The sequence below is a fragment of the Phascolarctos cinereus genome, unplaced genomic scaffold (assembly GCF_003287225.1).
Source record: "Phascolarctos cinereus isolate Bilbo 61053 unplaced genomic scaffold, phaCin_HiC Scaffold_9;HRSCAF=440, whole genome shotgun sequence".
In the NCBI taxonomy this organism is placed as follows: domain Eukaryota; kingdom Metazoa; phylum Chordata; class Mammalia; order Diprotodontia; family Phascolarctidae; genus Phascolarctos; species Phascolarctos cinereus.
In genome coordinates, this window is record NW_027556402.1 from 149,076,992 (window position 1) to 149,090,745 (window position 13,754).

General features: G+C 38.6%; 1 protein-coding gene across 2 annotated transcripts in view; it reads left to right on the forward strand.

Moving 5' to 3' along the window:
* TXK (TXK tyrosine kinase) overlaps positions 1-13,754 on the forward strand; it is a 56,152-nt gene that overhangs the window by 9,810 nt on the left and 32,588 nt on the right. Inside the window, exons 2-5 of one of the 2 annotated variants that reach the window (XM_078148176.1) lie at positions 6,893-6,941; positions 7,227-7,329; positions 8,247-8,452; positions 10,175-10,240. In XM_078148176.1, coding sequence (XP_078004302.1) covers positions 6,893-6,941; positions 7,227-7,329; positions 8,247-8,452; positions 10,175-10,240 — 424 coding nt within the window. Of the gene's footprint in view, positions 1-6,876; positions 6,942-7,226; positions 7,330-8,246; positions 8,453-10,174; positions 10,241-13,754 lie in introns of those variants that run through there. The other variant, XM_020990513.2, reaches the window with a different exon arrangement.

Here is a 13,754-nt window from a genome sequence, read left to right on the forward strand (position 1 = left end):
CCACTGCGCCACCTAGCTACTCTCTACTCCAGACATTTTTATACTTTTACTTTGTTATTTACCTTCTGGACAAATATATGTTTAGAAAACTAATTTCTCTTATTGCCCTAAGTCTGGCCTTCTTATTTCAGATAATAGATTTTTTTCTTTGAAAAGGGAGTTTAAAGGAATACATGAACTTTTAAATCACCTTTGAGATGGTTTACCAGAAATGCTTTTGTCTGGAAGTATAAGATTCTTGGATTGTGCTACTCTGCCTGGTTAAAGGGCAACCTTACTTTCTGTGGCCAGTACAAAACTGATGTTAGTCTGTACAACTGGCTATCCCAAAAGAGAATAAAGACATTTATGGAAAGGTTTATTCAACACACTTCTTGAGTGCCTGCATTACACAAGGCTCTGTGTTCACTGCTATTGAGGACAAGTATATAAGGTATACTACCTCTTAATCAGTCAATCAACCAGCATTTATTAAGCACCTACTATATGTCAGACACTGTGCTAGAAGAACCTGTGGTCTAGTGGGGGAGATAAGACATGCTTATGGGAAAGATTAAACAATATAAGGTAATGTTAGAACTGTGCACTGTCTTTTTTTGTTTGTTTTTTATTATGTAAAACATTTCCATGTTAGTCATTTTGTATAAAAAGACTCGAATAAAAGAAAAAAAAGAAAAAAACCCCTGACAAATACCATGCTTCAATTTGTATTCAATTAGTATCAGTTCTTTCCCTGGAAATGGATAGTATGCTTCATCATCAGTCCTTTGGGATTGTCTTGGATGACGGTATTGTTGAGAATAGCTAAGTCATTCACAGTTCTTCATTGAACAGTGTAGCTGTCACTATGTACAATGTTCTCCTGATTTGGTTCATTTTACTGTGTGTCAGTTCCTGTAAGTCTTTCCAGGTTTTTCTGAAATCCTCCTGCTTCTCATTTCTTATGGCACAATAATATTCCTTTACAATCATATACCACAGCTTGTTTGTCCATTCCCCAATTGATGGGCATCCCTTTGATTTCCAATTCTTAGCCACCACAAAAAAAGCTGCTATAAATATTTTTGCATTTTGATCCTTTTCCCTTTTTTTGGATGTCTTTGGGATACAGACCTAGTGGTGATATTGCTGGATCAAAGGGTTATGCACAGTTTTATAGCCCTTTGGGGATAGTTCCAAATTGCTTTCCAGAATGGTTGTATCAGTTCACAACTCCACCAACACCATGCGCTGTCTTAAATGGAATGAATGTGGGCTCAGATCCATCAGTTACTTGCCATGTGACCTTGGGAAATCCACTTCTAACCTATCTGAGACTCAATTTTCTAATTTGTAAATTTTTTTTTTAAAGCCAGGTTTGTGATTTCATACTGAGGGAACTGCTAGTGAGGAAATTGCCTCCAATGTGTCAGGTCACACCTGGATACCTTTTCTGAAACATAGTTTGAGAGTTGCTCAGGGCCCTAAGAAGTTAAATGACTCACCCAGGGTCAGAAGAAGAACTTGTATATATCAGAGATAGGATTGAACCAAAGTCTTCTTTAAAATTTTTTTAAAATTTTATTTTTATTCTAAATTTAATGAACATCAAAAGGGAGAGAACATTTCCATATAAAAAGTGGAATCAAAAGAGGAATCATAACACCCTGTACTGTGTACAGCTTGTTTTTTTCTAAAAAGTATATGATAAATTCAAATGTTACCTTCAAAGCTGTTTTGTATTCTATATTTCCCATCGAATTTTCTTCTGTTCCGTTCTGTACATTTTTAAAAAATGCTTCCATCGACATGTTTTTGTTTTTGGCAACAATATCTTTAGTTCCTGCACTCCCCCTTGAAACCCCTACCCCAACAAAAATACCTGGGGGCCCTGAGAAGTAAAGTGAGTAAGGTCTAAATAAGAGAATGTATGTGAAACTTTAAAGCCCTATACAACTGTTGGGCATCATTGTGTCAACACTTTCATTTTATAGAGGAAGAATACAGAAGTAATTGCTGACTGATTAATTGATTTGTCACATTTACTGTTCTAGATTCACTGTATGTGAATTATGAAGCCCCCTGGCTCTCCCTGAATTCCCTTCTGAGAGAGAGAGAGAGCCCCAACCGACTATCCACCATTGTTGATTTCAGCACGCGTTTTTGAACACTTGTTAGGTGCTAGTTCTGTGCTAGCTGCTGGGAATCAGAGACGGAACTTACCTTCTTCTGGGGTAAACTACATATGCACATTGAAGTAAATACAAAATACAGACAAGGTAATTTGATGGGGAGGGGTATGAACACCTCAGGGGAATCACCAAAGGCCTCATAGGTAGAGTAAGAAGTGGATAAGAGTAGGTAAGAGGCAACCCTTGAAATGGCTTTAGAAGGAAGTCGAAGATCCTCAGAGGCAAGAATAAGGAGGAAGTGTTATTAACACTATGGACATTACACACTATGGTTTGTGCTGGACAAATATTCATTTGCAGATTGCCTAGAAAAAAATTGGAGAACCCCAAATGACTTTTCACCTGGCAAGAGGAGAGGATTTGGGGAGATAGGTTATCATTTCCACAGTGAGACATGGCCTCTGTAGCTGACATCTCTGAGATTAAATAGGGATTTGAATGCTTTTCTGAGGGGAGGGAGAGGCTGCACCTTTTTTTTGGAAAGCCAAGCCAGTCCAGATACCACCAATAGCCTGGAGAAAAATGTCAGCACCAAAGGAGGAAAGATAGCATGTTTAGGGTGATAAGGAAAGTGGGTAGTGGACATAGGAGGAGGGCAAGAATTCTAACTTTCAATCCCAAGAAAAAAAACAGCACATTGTGAAGGGCTGGCTAGTTATAGGCAGAAAACACCACCCAGGTGATCTCCCCTAACTGGAAAGTCTGACTGGGATGTCCTGTCATATTTTCCATGCCATGTCTATACTGTGTCTTCCATCTTCAAGTGGGGTGTGTGTGTGTGTGTGTGTGTGTGTGTGTGTGTGTGTGTGTGTGTGTGTGTGTGTGTGTGTCTGTTCACATAAGGGCCATGGTCTGTTTTTGCACAAAATCACACTAGTATAATATACTGCTGATACCTCTTCACACATCTGAGGGAAATTTCTCACAGGATGGACCTTCGTGCTAATTGCTCAGAACAAGGGTGAATTCTTCCTCTTTGGTCTACAAGACTTCTGATCTCCAGCCACTTCTTCCGCCTTCTTTCTTGCCTCTAACTAACCCCTTCTTTACCTGCAGTCTCTTAGAGATGTCTTCTGAAGTTTCCATTACCACTGAGAGTCAGTTGGCCAATAGGTATTTTATTAAAGGCCTGCTAGCTGTTAAGCTCAGGGAATAGGAACATAAAAGTGAGATTGGCCCTTCTCTCAAGGATGTTACATTCTAGCGCTCTCTTCTGAACCCTTCTTTTCTTATGAGAGTTTAAAGACGGCCTATTCCCACCAGCCATCTTTGTCTCTTACTCTACTACCATCTCCTAACCACATCTCCTTTCTGTCACTTACCCATCCTAAAATCCTTTGCCAAGACTCTGATTGTGGTCAGCAATGAAATATAGCCTTTAAGACTCTTCCCTCTCCAGCCCCAAGTACATGTCCCACACCCATCTCTGTATAATTATTTTGTAAGCCTAGGCAAATTATCTTTCTGAACTTTCCCCATGTCTCTGCTCCAATCCCTATGCAACTTTCAAATTATGTCCTGACTCTTGAAATCTGGATGTTTGAGGGTATTAAAACATTATAAGGGGCAACTTGGGCCCGGCTAAGTGGGGCAGTGGATAGAGTGCCAGGCCGGGAGTTAGGAAGACTCAGCTTCCTGAGTTCACTTCCTAGCTGGGTGATCCTGGGCGAGTCACTCAATCCTGTTTGCCTCAGTTTCCTCATCTGTAAAATGAGCTGGAGAAGGAAATGGGAAACCACTCCAGTATCTTTGTCAAGAAGACCCCAAATGGGGTCATGGAGAGTTGAACACGACTGAAAAAGACTGAAGAATAACAACAACAAAGAGGCAAGTTGGTGTAACTGTGGGTCTTAGAGCAAGGAAGACCTACGTCTTATACATATTGGTCATGTGACTGGGCAAGTTATTTCATTGCTCAAAGCTTCAGGCAACTCTGTAAAACAACAGCTTTCAGAACAGTTGCTGATCTGGTGCATAGGAGGCACTTAATAAATGTTTATTGGTTAATTGATGGTTGGGACAGGAATGGCTACTTCCTTACCTTGAACAACAACAACAAAAATTAAAAATAGTTCCTTCCCAATCTGTTTCCCATTCATTTTGTATTACATGCCTTCATGTACTCTCTATTCAAGTCAAACTACCCTGCTAGCTATTCTCAACAGACAATATATGATCTCTTGCCATTCCTTATGTCTAGAATGCACTCCCCACTCCCCTCTGCCTCTTGAAATTCCTGTCTTCTTTGAAGAGCCAACCCAGGTACCACACCTCCCATGACTTATTAATTTGTCATTTTCTTCTCTCCACCTCCCCAAGTTAACATTCTCTACCTCTTGAAATGTATATACTTTTAATTTATTTCCTTGGAGCAAAGAAGACCTGAGTTCCAATCCTGCTTTAGCTGTGTGACCCTGCAAAAGTCACCTAGTCTCTTTTAGCCTCAGTTTCCTATGCATAAGATAGGGATAATAATAGCATCTACCATACAGCCTTTGACTGCATGGAATCACAACAAAATATGTCAAGTTCTCAAAAAGACAGGAGTACCACATCATCTTACTCGTTTCCCAAGGAACCATTGTATGGGCCAAGAAGCAACAGTTAGAACTGAATATGGGATAACTGATTGGTTTAAGAACAGAAAAGGAGTGTAATAAGGCTGTATATTATCGCCTTTTTAATTTAATTTATATGCAGAGTACACCATAGGAAATGCCAGGGTGGATAAATCAAAAGCCAGAATTAAGGTTGCCAGGAGAAAGAAACATCAACAATCTCAGATTTGCAGATTATACTGCTCTGATGGTAGATAATAAAGAAGAAGCCTCTTGATGAGGGTGAAAAAGGAAAAGTGTAAAAGCTGACTTGAAGCTTAACATTAAAAAAAAAAAACTAAGATCTTGGCAACTGGTCCCATGATTTCCTGGCAAATAGAGGGGAAAAAATTGGAAGCAGCGTTAGATTTTATATTCTCAGGCTCAAAAATCACTGCAGACGGTGCCTGAAGCCACAAAATTAAAAGATGCTTGCTCCTTGGAATGAAAGCTATAGTAAATCTGGATAGCATACTAAAAATCAGACATGTCACCTTGCTGACAAAGGTCTGTATAATCAAAGTTATGTTTTTCCCAGAAGCAATGTGTGGCTCTGAGGGCTGGACCATAAGGAAAGCCAAACACCAAAGAATCAACGCTTTCAAATTGTGCTGCTGGAGAAGACTTTTGAGAGTCCGTTGGACAGCAAGGACATCAAATCAGTCAATACTTAAAGAAATCAATTCAGACTATTCACCGGGTGGTCAAATACCAAAGCTGAAGTTTAAATACTCTGGCCACATAATGAGAAGACAGGACTCGTTGGAAAAGACCCTCATGTTGGGAAAGATTGAGCGCAAATGGATGAGTGTCGTGGAAACAACAAACGTGAACCTGGACAGACTTTGGGATGCAGCAGAGCACAGAAGGGCTTGGTGTGCTATGGCCCATGGGGTCATGAAGAGTGGGACACAATTGAACCACTGAACAACCACACCATCTTACAGGGTCATTGTGAGGATTCAATGACATATGTAAAGTGCATGGCAAATCTTTAAGTTTTGTATAAATACTGTCATTATTATTACTTAGTTGGCTATTTATCTTTCTTCTTCTCCATCCTAGATTTGTAATTGTCTTAAGGGCAAGGACTATTTCACTTTTATCTTTATACACCTAAGATCCTAGCACAATGCCCCCACATAGTAACAGTTCCTAAATATGTATTGAATTGTTGTTCCTGCCTCAGTTTCTCTTCAATGTCCACACCAGCTGAAGAGACTTTACTATTTAAGACCTTTTTGTGAGTCCCCATAATTTGATTTCATGGGAGAATGGTCCTTGCTTTGGAATTTAAAACCTTTGCAAGTTATCTGAGTCCTTTAAATATTTCTTGACAAATCTTTACTCAAATGATATTCATAGATGTTGGTCCAAAATTAGTATAATAATAATAGCTAGCTAATATTTATATAATGCTTCCTATGTGCCAGATATTGTGCTAAATGCATTGCAATTATTATCTCATTTGCTCCCCACAAACAACCCTGGAAGGTAGACGCTATTATTATCCTCATTTTACAAGTGAGGAACTGAGGCAGACCAAGGTTAAGTGACTTGCCCTGGGTCACACAGCTAGTAAATGTTAGGTCAAAGCTTTCAACTGGGGCAGTGAATAGAGTGCAGGGCCTGGAATAAGGAAGTCTCATTCTTTCTGAGTAAACTAGTAAAGGGATTTGAATCCAAGTCTTCCTAACTCCAATTCTAGGGCCCCAGATGCTGCCATATTGCTTCTGTTCTAATATTAGAACTGGTTAGTTAGATAAAACAGAAGGCAATGGGGATTCACTATTAGCAAGTTAAAGGAAATACGTAAACCAAACTGAGGGGGTGGGGTTCTTGAGAAGGGAAACCACATTAACCAGGGTGTAGTACAACCTAATTTTCCCAGCTTAGACTTTAGTGTCTTAGGGCAGTTGTCTGCCCTATTTACCACAAATGACAAAGTGTATAAGCCTTGTCATTTGTTGTATACATATCATTCAAAGACATACTTCTTAGACATAATTATTGTCATTTCCCTAAGGAGTTCTCTCTCTATTGAAATAAGTTTTATCCATCAAATATCTGCTTGTTGGGTTGTGGTTTTTTTTTTTAAACAGCTGAAAATGCTCTGTCTTTCAGATAATACCATCCAGTCAATTTTCTGCTGCTGCTGTTCGGTTCAGAAGAGGTAAATCAACTTTAAAATGCAGCTTCTCACAAACTTTATCAGATTCACAAACTGTTATCATTCATTAGTTAATATTTTCTGATCACCCAAATAATACAAGATAATCTGCTAGCCCTATTTCTCTCTCCCCTTTTTTAAAAGACCATTTCTTTTTTGTAGTATCCACATATAAAATTTGTTGGAAATGGTTTCTGGTTTTCTACTAATCTTGTATATATTTAGTATTTCGATATAAATATCCTTGATTGGATATTCACTTGAGATGTTTTTATGCATCAATACCAGGCAAGTGAGGACACAGATGAACCTGGAAAATGATGGAGATTCAAGCGAAGAATACACTTGGCACCCAAAGCAGCTGTCCTATGTGTCTGCTCATAAGAACAGAGTGAGTAGGTAACTATTTGCTTTGGGGAGAATATCAGTGAAAGGGTTTGCTTTTGAAATTTCTCCCCTAGAATAAAAGAGAAAGTTGTTTGAGATAATCCACTATGCTTTTACTCAGAATTTAGAATTAGAAAATTGGGATTTTGAAGGGAACAGGGATAACATCATATTTACTAAGATTTTGATTAATTTTTGATCAATATTAAATTTTGTTTCAATGGTGAGGAAAAAAATGTGCCCCAGAAATGTGGTGAGCCCAAATACAAGTATAGGAGAGATGAAAGTTGATAGCTGGTTTTCATTTTCCAGGAGATGAATACAGAGAAAATCCCCATAAATCAGAGCAATGTGATATTGTGTGATATTGGCAGAGAATTCATGATCTTTTCACCAACAGTCACCATGTACAAATAATATGTGGTATGGAAGGGGATAGGGACAGGGAGAGTTGCTGGACATGTGATGGCACTGGTAGAGATCTGCTGGATAAGGAAACTCCTTCTATCGAAAATTTTAGCCATGTCTCTTATGTGATTTCTGCTCATGTTCGTCTGGATTACAGGACCATAGCTCTAGAGAGGCACGGAGACCTCAGAGGCCAAACTTATAAAAAAAGGATCAACTATCACTAAAGTTATAACATGGCAGCCTGGTGTAAGGCCTAGAATGCTGGGCTTGGAGTCAGGAAGACCTGAGGTCAAATCTTACCCGTTGATGCTCTCTCTGTATGATTCTTGGCATTTCACTTCTATATATCTCCAAGTTCCCTACTAAATCATTAGGGTGGGGTGGGGTGTGGATATTGCATCTATGGTTGGTGGAAGGAGTCCCTACAACAGAAGTTTCCTACTTTGACAAAATCAGAGATCGAATGATGAAATATACACAAATATCATTCCTTTGATTTTATCTCTACAGTCTAACAGGGTCTGTGTTCAGCCATCCCAAAGGAAACCACTGCCACCCCTCCCACAAGGGGAAGATCACGGGGAGAAGATTCGAGTTATGGCTCTCTATGACTTCCTTCCCAGGGAATCCTGTAATTTAGCATTAAAAAGAGCAGAAGAGTACCTGATACTGGAGAAATACAATCCTCATTGGTGGAAGGCCAGAGACCAAACAGGGTAAGAAAAGCAGCTTGTTTCAAGCCTATTTCTTCTTTTGTCCTGTAAAAAAAACGACGATACAGACAGAAGACCCTATTTATTGATTCAGTCTCTCATGCGTTTCTTCCCTCTGGTTGTCAGGGAAGCCTCCCAGTCTATGAAGACTAATTAGTTTTACACAGCACCTAAAAACAGATGGCCTTTCCCAGTCTATCTTTTGTCCCCAAACTAGATGAACCACCTTCTGAGAAATTTGTAGAATACCTATACTTATCATCTCCCTCATCTGAAACTTCTGGATGAGGATGTGTTTGGCCAATGAAGTCACGCCATGTCCTGCTTGTCGATGTACTTGAGAGAAGATTTCAAGGCATCTAGCCTGAAACATCTTGAAGAGCGTCCCGTGTCTGAAGAAGGCGAATGAGTGCAGCTCTGATGAGAAGTAGGCCTTCCAAGCTCTCGCTCCTCATGCAGAATAGCCCCAGGAGCTTTACTTGTCAAATTTCTTGTAGGCAGGCTAGGTTGCACAGTAACACTATCAGAAAGATGCAGAAACGCCCACAGGCCTATCCAAAACTGTTAAGTAAGTGAAATTTTTCCTTGGGTCTTCAGCCTTAATATTACAGGATCCTTATATTATAGGCATCTAGGGCATTAAATGCTTGTTAATTGAGTGGTATTGGTTTTTTAATAGAATTTCAACCTGGAAGGGAACTTGGAGATCATCTAGTTGATTCCTGTCCTTTTACAGATGGGCTCAAAAGTGCCCAAAGTCACACGGATATTAAGTAACAGAGAAAGAATTCCATTCCACGCTTTCTGACTCCAAATTTGTTACAATTTCCATACCAGCTTGGTATAGATCCTAGAAGAACTGAGAGTGGCTAGTTGGCTCAGTGGATACTTTGAGTCAGGAAGACCTGAATTTGAATCCTACCTCAGACACTTAATAACAGTATGACTCTGGAAAAGTCACTTAACTGTTTTCTTATCTGTAAAATCGGGCAAAATCTTACCCATCACATAGAATCGTTGTGAGAATTAAATGACATTAAATAACATTGCTTTGCAACAACAACAACATTTATGTACCTAAGTTTTACAAAGTGCTTTACAATTATTATCTCATTTTATTCTTACAGCAACCCTGGGAGATAGGTGCTATTATTATCCCCATTTTACAGATGAGGAAACTGAGGCAAACAGAGGTTAAGTGCTTTGCTCAGGGTCACAAAGCTAGTAAAGCATCTGAGGCAAAATTTGAACTCAGGTCTTCCTGACTTCGAGTCTGTCACTCCATTCACTGTGCCACCTAGGTGCTGCAAATCTTAAATGATATATATGCATGTACGTATGCATATATATACATATACATATATGGATGATGATGATTATTATTGCTTTTAAGAACTTGGGTCACCTCCATACCCATAACAAGGTGAAGAGCATAATTGCCTAATGCTATATAAATACAAGAGGTAGCATGGAAGGAGTGGAAGTGTACTGATTTGGAATTAAAGAGTCTGAGTTCAAATCCCAGCTCAGGTACCTGAGACAAGATATTTTATCTCTCAGGATCTCAGTTTTCTTATCTGTAAAGGGAAAGAATTGGACTAAATAATCTCTAAGGTCTCTTCTAATTCTAAATTATGTGATTATTTTGTTAATAGTTATAATAATTTTGTCAATAATTGAAATGCACATTCACACAAACATTACCTTTTGTTGTTTTTGTTTTAGGAAAGAAGGATTAATCCCTAGCAACTATGTGACAGAATATAAGCTAACCAACTTAGAAATATATGAGTAAGTGCTCTCTTAGGATACAATTTGTAATCTATTCATAGCATCTGAATAAAGTTCAGTAGTTGTAAGTAGAAGAATTATTTGAGGCTTTTGTTTTTAAGGAAGGAACACCTTGAACAATTTTAGCAATCAAAAGAATTCCTTATCAGAGATCTTTCCCAGAGTTGAATTAGAAATGTGATTTTCAGGGTTGTTGGGTTTTTTTTTTAATATGGGCTTTTAGTGGTGATCACTTTTGCTGTCAAAGAGATTTAAAAAAAAGAGTTCTTTAAAAAATCCTCATCTTAATTTACCATTTTCCCTAACATTAAAATTTACCATAAAAATGGAACCTAAGGCTTTGCAAATTTTACAATTCTTTTTCACGACTGAAATAATGAATAGGATAAAGAAAACCTTAGGCAAAGTACATTTAAAAATGGAATGTGGAACATTTCAATTAACGGTAAATTGGACAAAGTTTAATTCCCAGTGGAAAGTGTATTTTTTTAGGTAAAGCGAAACCAAGACATTTCTGTAGCATGGAGGAATTAAGCAGATCCATAAATCAGAGTCCTTATTATTTACTTGTTTTCATAAACTCATACCATTTTAGAGCTTAAAGGGGCCTTAGAGATCTAGTCTAGAGATTCTTGACATTTTTGTGTTATGTACTCCTTTGACAACCCTATGAACCCCTTCTCAAAATGATGCTATTAAATGCATAAAATAAATATATAGCATTACAAAGGAAACCAATTACAGTGAAATACAGTTGTCAAAATATTTTTGAAAACCAAGTTCACAGAGTCCATGTTAAGAATCCCTGATTCTAGTCTAAGTTCATTTTGCCATGAGGCATACATGTAGAACTTTGGTTGGTGGGAGAGACTTAGTAGTCTTTAATGTAACTGTCAAGTGCCATATGAATGTGTGAGAGGCTATGTGGCATCATGGCTAGAGTAGTCAGAATTAACATGATTGGTCACAATAACGTTCAGGAAAATAGCACTGAAAGACCTCAGAAGTCTGATCAGTGCAGTGATCAGCTAAGGCTTTAGAAAACAGATGATGAAGAACATTTTCTGATTCTTGTCTGAGAGGTTAATGGAAAATGTAGGTGCAGAAGGAGGCATGGATTTTCTGACACGTCCAACGTATTGATTTGTTTAGCTGAACTGTACTTCTTTGTTATAAGTTCTTCGGAGACATTGGGAAGTAGAAATTCTCAATTGGAAAGTGATTTGAGAGAGAGAGGGAGAGAGAGGGGAGAGAGAGGGGAGAGAGAGAGAGAGAGAGAGAGAGAGAGAGAGAGAGAGAGAGAGACAGAGAGAGAGAGAGAGAGAGAGAATGAATTTATAAAACATTTACACAAAAAAGATCTGTGTTTAAATTCTGCCTCACTTACTAGCTCTGTGACCCTGGGCAAATCACTGAACTTTTCTGATTCTCAATTTCTTCATCTGCAAAGGGAAGACCATGATAGTACTACCTCATAGGGTTTTTGTGAGGATCAAATGAAATAATTAGGTTATTGGGTGGCACAGTGGACAGAGTACCGGACCTGGAGTAAGGAATTGTTGTTCAGTTGTATCTGACTTTTTGTTAACCCCATGTACCATAGCGTGTCAATCCTGGCCATGGAGTTTTCCTGACAAAGATACTGGAGTGGTGTGCCATTTTCTTCTCCAGTGGATTAAGGCAAACAGAAGTTAAATGACTTGCCCAGGGTCACACAGTAAGTGTATGAGGCCAATTCAAACTCAGGTCTTCCTGACTCTGCTGAGCCATCTAGTTGCTAGAGTTAGGAATACCTGAATTCAAATCTGGCTTCAGACACTCACTAGCTGTGTGACACTGGGAAATCAATCAATCAATAAACATTTATTAGACACCTACTGTATGCCAGGCACTGTGCTAATCATCTTCCTTCTATTTGCCTCAGTTTTCTTCTCTGTAAAATGAGGACAATAATAGCAACCAATAATAGGACTGCTGTTGTGAAGATTAAATGAGATAATATTTGTAAACTTCCAAGTAACATATAAAGATGTGAATTATTATTATTCCCTGTTCTAGACTTTAGCATAGATCATTAGCTGTTAGAATATATGCATATTATAAAATCCTAACTTAGTCTACTAACTTTGAATTTCATTGTCAGGGAGTAATCGATAAAATAGTCATGCCATTTTCTTTTTTTTAAGCCATTTTCCATGAGCATTTCTCTGAATTCTTTTAAAAAAAATTCTCCTTTTCTTCAGATATACTAATAATTGGAATCTGCCCAGCACAGAATGACATCATACTTCAGTTCTTGAAAAAAATCCATTATTTCCTCAGTGTAATTATTCACACCTCTGATGCGAATCACAGTTCCTTCGCCTATATTGGTAGATGTTTGCACACATTGCTGTGGCTGACCTCTTGGTTATGAGTCTGCAGGCACCTAGCTAGGAGGCTTCTCAGACCATGACAGGCTGTCCCCAGCTCCATGCTTGGAGCCCTTCCAGTTCAGGAGGACTTGCGCTGCTGGTGCTCTTCTGTGATCTTTCAGAGCCCTGGGCTACCTCCCTGCCTCAGAGTCCTCAGAGGGGCACTTTAGTGGAGACATCGTACTATAGAATTGCTACAATTATGTTGAAACTTAAGTCCCCAACCATCATAGCTATTTCATTCATTGTATTAAAAACAGGCCTCAGTCTACTCAATAGACAGCACTTATCAGTATGTGAGGTTTGAAGAGTGTTGTGAGATAAGGTACTGTGCATTGTCTGCTGTTTTTAATCACCCCCATTGCAGAGCACACATAGCACATTGCACATAGTGGGAGGAAGAGCGACAGTACTTGTTGTTAAACTGGTATAGGAAACTCCCAGATGAGGAGACTTCCTACTGATGAAAGTCAGCCCCTGCTCTTCAACCTTACATCAAACAGGGACTTCATAAATGCAAAGAGAATAGTATTTTTTTTTAAAGTGAGAAAAATTTTATTGGTGCCAAAATGTGAAGGCCCTTGAATAGGAGGCTAGGAAATTTGTATTATTTTTTGAGTAGGTAATGGGGAGCCATGGAAGGTTTTAAGCAGGGAGTGAGAAGATTGTTTTCTTTTTTGTCCACTTGTCTGTTCTTTGGGCTCATGATAATTGTCATGCCTTATGATGTTTTCCCAAAGATGCAGTCACAAAAAGGCACAATTTATTAAGACTTTCTTTTGAAGGGTAAGGTTGTTTTTCAAAGTTTGCTTTATTGAGTCTTAACGGTAAGTTTGGAAGGGGTGGTATTTCAGAGAGCTTAACAGAGAGTATACAAAGGTGCTCTTAAGCAGGTCTTGGGGGTGGGGAAGGAAAACTGGAATTTTTCACTTTATCTTAGACTGAACATAAGAGAATATTGGCCTAAGATTACAGCTTCTTGTGCTCTATTATATCATTTAAACTTTTAAACAAATCTCCTGTGTCTCAGAAAGTTGAACTGGAAGGTATAAAAGAACAAGCTGTGTACTTGTTTTACATGTGGCTGTCCTGTGTTTATA